Consider the following 10,181-nt stretch of genomic DNA (forward strand, 5'->3'; position numbering starts at 1 on the left):
ACCACATAACCGGCATCTTGTTGTTGGTTAGTTAAACCACATAACCGGCGTCATGTTGTTGGTTAGTTAAAGCACATAACCGGCGTCATGTTTTTGGTTAGTTAAACCACATAACCGGCATCTTGTTGTTGGTTAGTTAAATCATATAACCAGCGTCATGTTTTTGGTTAGTTAAACCACATAACCAGCGTCATGTTGTTGGTTAGTTAAACCACATAACCGGCGTCATGTTGTCGGTTAGTTAAACCACATAACCGGCATCTTGTTGTTGGTTAGTTAAATCATATAACCAGCGTCATGTTTTTGGTTAGTTAAACCACATAACCAGCGTCATGTTGTTGGTTAGTTAAACCACATAACCGGCGTCATGTTGTCGGTTAGTTAAACCACATAACCGGCATCTTGTTGTTGGTTAGTTAAACCACATAACCGGCATCTTGTTGTTGGTTAGTTAAAGCACATAACCGGCATCTTGTTGTTGGTTAGTTAAACCACACAACCAGCGTCATGTTGTTGGTTAGTTAAAGCACATAACCGGCATCTTGTTGTTGGTTAGTTAAACCACATAACCGGCGTCTTGTTGTTGGTTAGTTAAACCACATAAAGAGCGTCATGTTGTTGGTTAGTTAAACCACATAACCGGCATCTTGTTGTTGGTTAGTTAAACCACATAACCGGCGTCATGTTGTTGGTTAGTTAAAGCACATAACCGGCGTCATGTTTTTGGTTAGTTAAACCACATAACCGGCATCTTGTTGTTGGTTAGTTAAACCACACAACCAGCGTCATGTTGTTGGTTAGTTAAAGCACATAACCGGCATCTTGTTGTTGGTTAGTTAAACCACATAACCGGCGTCTTGTTGTTGGTTAGTTAAACCACATAAAGAGCGTCATGTTGTTGGTTAGTTAAACCACATAACCGGCATCTTGTTGTTGGTTAGTTAAACCACATAACCGGCGTCATGTTGTTGGTTAGTTAAAGCACATAACCGGCGTCATGTTTTTGGTTAGTTAAACCACATAACCGGCATCTTGTTGTTGGTTAGTTAAACCACACAACCAGCGTCATGTTGTTGGTTAGTTAAAGCACATAACCGGCATCTTGTTGTTGGTTAGTTAAACCACATAACCGGCATCTTGTTGTTGGTTAGTTAAAGCACATAACCGGCATCTTGTTGTTGGTTAGTTAAACCACACAACCAGCGTCATGTTGTTGGTTAGTTAAACCACATAACCGGCGTCATGTTGTCGGTTAGTTAAAGCACATAACCGGCGTCATGTTGTCGGTTAGTTAAACCACATAACCGGCATCTTGTTGTTGGTTAGTTAAACCACATAACCGGCATCTTGTTGTTGGTTAGTTAAATCATATAACCAGCGTCATGTTTTTGGTTAGTTAAACCACATAACCAGCGTCATGTTGTTGGTTAGTTAAACCACATAACCGGCGTCATGTTGTCGGTTAGTTAAACCACATAACCGGCATCTTGTTGTTGGTTAGCTAAATCATATAACCAGCGTCATGTTTTTGGTTAGTTAAACCACATAACCAGCGTCATGTTGTTGGTTAGTTAAACCACATAACCGGCGTCATGTTGTCGGTTAGTTAAACCACATAACCGGCATCTTGTTGTTGGTTAGTTAAACCACATAACCGGCATCTTGTTGTTGGTTAGTTAAAGCACATAACCGGCATCTTGTTGTTGGTCAGTTAAACCACACAACCAGCGTCATGTTGTTGGTTAGTTAAACCACATAACCGGCATCTTGTTGTTGGTCAGTTAAACCACATAACCGGCGTCATGTTGTCGGTTAGTTAAATCATATAACCAGCGTCATGTTTTTGGTTAGTTAAACCACATAACCAGCGTCATGTTGTTGGTTAGTTAAACCACATAACCGGCGTCATGTTGTCGGTTAGTTAAAGCACATAACCGGCGTCATGTTGTCGGTTAGTTAAACCACATAACCGGCATCTTGTTGTTGGTTAGTTAAACCACATAACCGGCATCTTGTTGTTGGTTAGTTAAATCATATAACCAGCGTCATGTTTTTGGTTAGTTAAACCACATAACCAGCGTCATGTTGTTGGTTAGTTAAACCACATAACCGGCGTCATGTTGTTGGTTAGTTAAACCACATAACCGATATCTTGTTGTTGGTTAGTTAAATCATATAACCAGTGTCATGTTTTTGGTTAGTTAAACCACATAACCAGCGTCATGTTGTTGGTTAGTTAAACCACATAACCGGCGTCTTGTTGTTGGTTAGTTAAACCACATAACCGGCGTCTTGTTGTCGGTTAGTTAAACCACATAACCGGCGTCATGTTGTCGGTTAGTTAAACCACATAACCGGCATCTTGTTGTTGGTTAGTTAAACCACATAACCGGCATCTTGTTGTTGGTTAGTTAAATCATATAACCAGCGTCTTGTTATCGGTTAGTTAAACCACATAACCGGCGTCATGTTTTTGGTTAGTTAAACCACATAACCAGCGTCATGTTTTTGGTTAGTTAAAGCACATAACCGGCGTCATGTTTTTGGTTAGTTAAACCACATAACCGGCGTCTTGTTGTTGGTTAGTTAAACCACATAACCAGCGTCATGTTTTTGGTTATTTAAACCATATAACCAGCGTCAATGTTGTTGGTTAGTTAAAGCACATAACCGGCGTCATGTTTTTGGTTAGTTAAACCACATAACCGGCGTCATGTTGTTGGTTAGTTAAACCACATAACCGGTGTCATGTTGTTGGTTAGTTAAACCACATAACCGGCGTCATGTTGCTGGTTAGTTAAACCACACAACCGGCGTCATGTTGTCGGTTAGTTAAACCACATAACCGGCGTCATGTTGTTGGTTAGTTAAACCACATAACCGGCGTCATGTTGCTGGTTAGTTAAACCACATAACCGGCGTCTTGTTGTCGGTTAGTTAAACCACATAACCGGCGTCATGTTGTTGGTTAGTTAAACCACATAACCGGCGTCATGTTGTCGTTTAGTTAAACCACATAACCGGCGTCATGTTGTTGTTTAGTTAAAGCACATAACCGGCGTCATGTTGTCGGTTAGTTAAACCACATAACCGGCGTCATGTTGTTGTTTAGTTAAAGCACATAATCGGCATCTTGTTGTCGGTTAGTTAAACCACACAACCAGCGTCATGTTGTTGGTTAGTTAAACCACATAACCGGCGTCATGTTGTTGTTTAGTTAAACCACATAACCGGCGTCATGTTGTCGGTTAGTTAAACCACATAACCGGCATCATGTTGTCGGTTAGTTAAACCACATAACCGGCGTCATGTTGTTGGTTAGTTAAACCACATAACCGGCGTCATGTTGTTGGTTAGTTAAACCACATAACCGGCGTCATGTTGTTGTTTAGTTAAACCACATAACCGGCGTCTTGTTGTTGGTTAGTTAAACCACATAACCGGCGTCATGTTGTCGGTTAGTTAAACCACATAACCGGCGTCATGTTGTTGTTTAGTTAAACCACATAACCGACGTCTTGTTGTCGGTTAGTTAAACCACATAACCGGCATCTTGTTGTCGGTTAGTTAAACCACATAACCGGCATCATGTTGTCGGTTAGTTAAAACACATAACCGGCGTCTTGTTGTCGGTTAGTTAAACCACATAACCGGCATCTTGTTGTCGGTTAGTTAAACCACATAACCGGCATCATGTTGTCGGTTAGTTAAAACACATAACCGGCGTCATGTTGTTGGTTAGTTAAACCACATAACCGGCGTCATGTTGTTGGTTAGTTAAACCACATAACCGATATCTTGTTGTTGGTTAGTTAAATCATATAACCGGCATCTTGTTGTTGGTTAGTTAAACCACACAACCGGCGTCATGTTGTCGGTTAGTTAAACCACATAACCGGTGTCTTGTTGTCGGTTAGTTAAACCACATAACCGGCATCTTGTTGTTGGTTAGTTAAACCACATAACCAGCGTCATGTTGTTGGTTAGTTAAACCACATAACCAGCGTCATGTTGTCGGTTAGTTAAACCACATAAAGAGTGTCTTGTTGTCGGTTAGTTAAACCACATAACCGGCGTCATGTTGCTGGTTAGTTAAACCACATAACCGGCGTCTTGTTGTTGGTTAGTTAAACCACATAACCGGCGTCATGTTGTCGGTTAGTTAAACCACATAACCGGCGTCATGTTGTTGTTTAGTTAAACCACATAACCGGCGTCATGTTGTCGGTTAGTTAAACCACATAACCGGCGTCATGTTGTTGTTTAGTTAAACCACACAACCGGCGTCATGTTGTTGGTTAGTTAAACCACATAACCGGCGTCATGTTGTTGTTTAGTTAAACCACATAACCGGCGTCATGTTGTCGGTTAGTTAAACCACATAACCGGCGTCATGTTGTTGGTTAGTTAAACCACATAACCGGCGTCATGTTGTTGTTTAGTTAAAGCACACAACCAGCGTCATGTTGTTGGTTAGTTAAACCACATAACCGGCGTCATGTTGTTGTTTAGTTAAACCACATAACCGGCGTCATGTTGTCGGTTAGTTAAACCACATAACCGGCGTCATGTTGTTGTTTAGTTAAACCACACAACCGACGTCATGTTGTTGGTTAGTTAAACCACATAACCGGCGTCATGTTGTTGGTTAGTTAAACCACATAACCGGCGTCATGTTGTTGTTTAGTTAAACCACATAACCGGCGTCATGTTGTCGGTTAGTTAAACCACATAACCGGCATCTTGTTGTTGGTTAGTTAAACCACATAACCGGCGTCATGTTGTCGGTTAGTTAAACCACATAACCGGCGTCATGTTGTCGGTTAGTTAAACCACATAACCGGCATCTTGTTGTTGGTTAGTTAAACCACATAACCGGCGTCATGTTGTTGTTTAGTTAAAGCACATAACCGGGGTCATGTTGTCGGTTAGTTAAACCACATAACCAGCATCTTGTTGTTGGTTAGTTAAACCAAATAACCGGCGTCATGTTGTTGGTTAGTTAAACCACATAACCGGCGTCATGTTGTCTGTTAGTTAAACCACATAACTGGCGTCATGTTGTCGGTTAGTTAAAACACATAACCGGCGTCATGTTGTCGGTTAGTTAAAACACATAACCGGCGTCATGTTGTTGGTTAGTTAAACCACATAACCGGCGTCATGTTGTTGTTTAGTTAAACCAAATAACCGGCGTCATGTTGTCGGTTAGTTAAAACACATAACCGGCGTCATGTTGTCGGTTAGTTAAAACACATAACCGGCGTCATGTTGTCGGTTAGTTAAACCAAATAACCGGCGTCATGTTGTCGGTTAGTTAAACCACATAACCGGCGTCTTGTTGTTGGTTAGTTAAACCACATAACCGGCGTCATGTTTTTGGTTAGTTAAACCACATAACCGGCGTCATGTTGTTGTTTAGTTAAACCACATAACCGGCGTCATGTTGTCGGTTAGTTAAACCACATAACCGGCGTCATGTTGTTGGTTAGTTAAACCACATAACCGGCGTCTTGTTGTTGGTTAGTTAAACCACATAACCGGCGTCATGTTGTTGGTTAGTTAAACCACATAACCGGCGTCTTGTTGTTGGTTAGTTAAACCACATAACCGGCGTCATGTTGTCGGTTAGTTAAACCACATAACCGGCATCTTGTTGTTGGTTAGTTAAACCACATAACCGGCGTCATGTTGTCGGTTAGTTAAACCAGACAACCGGCGTCATGTTGTTGTTTAGTTAAAGCACATAACCGGCATCTTGTTGTTGGTTAGTTAAAGCACATAACCGGCGTCATGTTGTTGGTTAGTTAAACCACATAACCGGTGTCATGTTGTTGTTTAGTTAAACCACATAACCGGCGTCATGTTGTCGGTTAGTTAAACCACATAACCGGCGTCTTGTTGTCGGTTAGTTAAACCACATAACCGGCGTCATGTTGTCGGTTAGTTAAACCAGACAACCGGCGTCATGTTGTTGTTTAGTTAAACCACATAACCGGCGTCATGTTGTCGGTTAGTTAAACCACATAACCGGCATCATGTTGTCGGTTAGTTAAAGCACATAACCGGCGTCATGTTGTTGGTTAGTTAAACCACATAACCGGCATCTTGTTGTTGGTTAGTTAAACCACACAACCGGCGTCATGTTGTTGGTTAGTTAAAGCACATAACCGACGTCTTGTTGTCGGTTAGTTAAACCACATAACCGGCGTCATGTTGTTGGTTAGTTAAACCACATAACCGACGTCTTGTTGTCGGTTAGTTAAACCACATAACCGGCATCTTGTTGTTGGTTAGTTAAACCACATAACCGGCGTCATGTTGTCGGTTAGTTAAACCACATAACCGGCGTCTTGTTGTCGGTTAGTTAAACCACATAACCGGCATCTTGTTGTCGGTTAGTTAAACCACATAACCGGCATCATGTTGTCGGTTAGGTAAAACACATAATCGGCGTCATGTTGTCGGTTAGTTAAACCAGACAACCGGCGTCATGTTGTTGTTTAGTTAAACCACATAACCGACGTCTTGTTGTCGGTTAGTTAAACCACATAACCGGCATCTTGTTGTCGGTTAGTTAAACCACATAACCGGCATCATGTTGTCGGTTAGTTAAAACACATAACCGGCGTCTTGTTGTCGGTTAGTTAAACCACATAATCGGCGTCATGTTGTCGGTTAGTTAAACCAGACAACCGGCGTCATGTTGTTGTTTAGTTAAACCACATAACCGGCGTCATGTTGTTGGTTAGTTAAACCACATAACCGGCATCTTGTTGTTGGTTAGTTAAACCACACAACCGGCGTCATGTTGTCGGTTAGTTAAACCACATAACCGGTGTCTTGTTGTCGGTTAGTTAAACCACATAACCGGCATCTTGTTGTTGGTTAGTTAAAACACATAACCGGCGTCTTGTTGTCGGTTAGTTAAACCACATAACCAGCGTCATGTTGTCGGTTAGTTAAACCACATAAAGAGTGTCTTGTTGTCGGTTAGTTAAACCACATAACCGGCGTCATGTTGTTGGTTAGTTAAACCACATAACCGGCATCTTGTTGTTGGTTAGTTAAACCACACAACCGGCGTCATGTTGTCGGTTAGTTAAACCACATAACCGGTGTCTTGTTGTCGGTTAGTTAAACCACATAACCAGCGTCATGTTGTTGGTTAGTTAAACCACATAACCAGCGTCATGTTGTCGGTTAGTTAAACCACATAAAGAGTGTCTTGTTGTCGGTTAGTTAAACCACATAACCGGCGTCATGTTGCTGGTTAGTTAAACCACATAACCGGCGTCTTGTTGTTGGTTAGTTAAACCACATAACCGGCATCTTGTTGTCGGTTAGTTAAACCAAATAACCGGCTCACTCACACCGATCGCTGAGGGAAACGTGCACAGAATCAGATTTTAAATAAAAAATCCAGCTGTTCTGGTTGGTTCTGTGTGGTGAACCATACAGAACCAACACTGATCCAGTTTATGTGCTTCAGGAGAAAGCTGTCAGAATCATGAATTGGTCATTGGGTTATGGGTTATTATTAAACTTTAATGATTTAGTCGAGCTCAACGCTGATCTGATGACGTACGAAACACAAAATGATGAGAAAAAAGGGAAAAATATGAACTCAGAGGAAAAAGTTCTGCTCAGAAAAGCACAAATATTAAAAACAGGAGTAAAGTTTAAAAATGAGGGATGATTGTTTTTTTCCTGATTCTTAATACAGCTTCAGTCTGAATCTGATTTTCATCTTTAATATTTCAACTTCTTATTTTTTGTTGTTTTGAAAAAGAAAATGTTCATAATGACTAAAATAAAGCATCAGGAGCTCCATGAGAGCCCGATGAAGGGAGGATTTAAGCAGCATCAGTGACACTCGTTCCATGTGTCCGGCTGAAACAGGATATTATTGAAAAGCAGGAATTTGTGAGGAATTTTCAGGAAGTGTTGAGGATGACAACAAAAAAGAAGCTGCAGGTCTGCAGCTCAGAGGCTTCCTGTCAGGACGAGCGTCAGAGTTGGCTGAAGGAGCTCCACAAACATCACAACACATCCTGGCTGTGAGTTAACGGCACGATTAGCTGTCCTGATACCAGCAGATTCTCCAGTCTTACCAACATCAGACCAGTAAAGGAGCTTCGTGTCATTCATGCAGAGCTTTACCTGTGTAGCAGAAGGAATGTTCACATGAACACTATAATAAAATGTGTGATAAATGTAAAGTTTTAACTAGGATCTGACGGCAGAAACAGACTGGAAGAGAGTTTTGAACCAGCTGGAGGAGCCCTGAAGTGCAGCGAGTTACAGATGAAGTCTGATTACTGAGATTTTATTAAGCCGTAAAAGCATGTTGGAGTTGAGCATCATGAGGTTAGAATAAAATAAAACTGCTAGAGTCCTGCAGCCTGGCTGGTTCATCATCTGACAGACGACAGAGATCAGAACCAACAGGACCGATGGACCCAGACGAATTGAGCTCTGACTTGTCTTCACTGAAGTTAAGGAAACTTTAGTCCATCCAGGATTTAATGTAAGAAAGATAAACTGGAATCTTTGGGTGTTATCTCCGTGTACAGCTGAGTATCATCAGCATAAAAGGCTTTATTAACATCAAAAGGCAAGCCGATAAACAGAGAACAGAAGGGGGCCGAGGACTGAGCCCTGTGGTACACCGCAAGTCCACACTGAGTTATTCAGAGTGACTGAAAATGTTCTGTTAGAGAGCTATGAGACCAACAAACTCTGAGCTGAGTCTTTAATTCCATCCCAGGATGTTGTGATGAAGGATGAGCAAAGGCAGCACTTAAATCTAAAAGAACTAAAAGCTGCTCTCAGCGGGGGGGTCGTTGGTCACCTTAACAAGAGCCGTCATTTCTAAGTTATATCAGTTGTGCAGGGGGGGGGACAGACTGTTTGGTCTGTAGTTACAGAAACAAAAGGGATTAATTTTCTTTTCTTTAGCAGCAGATGAACAACAGAATGTTTAAATATTGTTTAAGAAACCCAGTGGGACCCATTTCTACACCACAGGATAGCATAAAATATTAAATCCAATTTAAATGTCCCTTCCTGTCACGGTTTGTGTCTTTAAACAAAGAAAGTTCAGCAGAAACCTGAACAGAACTCACATAATTCAGAACAAGCTGCTTCCTGTTGGCTGATCCAGAACCCAACACCTGAGATATCAGTCTGCAGGTCGCTGAGACCCTGACAGCCAGATTTAAAACAGATTAAATAACCTGGGTTAGTGTTCTGTGGGTCAGTTACCTCACCTGTCACCTGCCTCTCTGCCCCCCCCCTCAGCGCCGGCGGCAGTCACAGACGTACGGGTCAGCAACAACGGCCGCACGGACTTCCTCACCGTGTCCTGGAACCAGGCTGCAGGAGACGTGGACAGCTACCTGGTGACTCTGATGGACCGGGACAGGACGGTTCACGCTGTGCCCGTCTCCAAGTCCAGCCCTGGCTGCGTCTTCAACTCCCTGGTGTCCGGCCGGCTCTACAACATCTCCATCACCACCTGCAGCGGGGGCTACCAGAACCACACCTTCATCCAGGAGAGGACGCGTGAGTTAAGTTAAATCTTCCCTCTCAGGCTGGAAGAACCGAGTTGGAAATGAACCCATGCTTCCTTTTCTCCTTCAGAGCCGGCCAAGGTGCAGAGCCCCACGGCGACCCACGGTGCCCGGGATGACTACCTGAAGGTTTACTGGCGCCACGCTGCCGGAGACTTTGACCTGTATCAGGTTTTCATCAAACACAACAACAGCTTTCTGCAGAACAAGACGGTGCTGAAGACGCAGAGCGAATGTGTGTTCGCCGGCCTGGTGCCGGGCCGGCTCTACACGGTGCTGGTGAACACCTGGAGCGGGAAGTATGAAACCAGCAGCTCCACCCACGGGCGCACCTGTGAGTGGCTGGAGGGGAGGAGTCTCTTAATCCTCAGGGAAACTAAACTAGCTCAGAGCTAACTAACCATTCTGTCCCGTCCTCAGTCCCGGCAGCGGTCCGGTCTCTGGCTCTGGCTGGTCGAGGGACGGAGGACCTGCGGGTGACGTGGTCGGCGGCTCAGGGCGACGTGGATCACTACGAGGTGCAGCTGCTGTTCAGCGACATGAAGGTGTTTCCCCCGATCACTTTGGGCAGCGGCGTGGGGGAATGTGTCCTGGCCTCGCTCACAC

The 10,181-nt window shown here is 43.3% G+C and overlaps 1 protein-coding gene across 3 annotated transcripts in view; it reads left to right on the forward strand.

The window, feature by feature from the left end:
- The window catches only part of LOC140307783 (receptor-type tyrosine-protein phosphatase beta-like), a 66,123-nt gene that overhangs the window by 23,601 nt on the left and 32,341 nt on the right, over window positions 1-10,181 (forward strand). For all 3 annotated transcript variants that reach the window (XM_072386793.1, XM_072386791.1, XM_072386792.1), the window contains exons 8-10: window positions 9,304-9,567; window positions 9,646-9,909; window positions 9,996-10,181. The exon at window positions 9,996-10,181 is cut by the window's right edge and continues 78 nt beyond it. In XM_072386793.1, coding sequence (XP_072242894.1) covers window positions 9,304-9,567; window positions 9,646-9,909; window positions 9,996-10,181 — 714 coding nt within the window. The remainder of the gene's footprint in view (window positions 1-9,303; window positions 9,568-9,645; window positions 9,910-9,995) is intronic.

Source organism: Leuresthes tenuis, unplaced genomic scaffold, assembly GCF_036924035.1.
Source record: "Leuresthes tenuis unplaced genomic scaffold, fLeuTen1.0.hap1 SCAF_5, whole genome shotgun sequence".
Classification (NCBI taxonomy): Eukaryota; Metazoa; Chordata; class Actinopteri; order Atheriniformes; family Atherinopsidae; genus Leuresthes; species Leuresthes tenuis.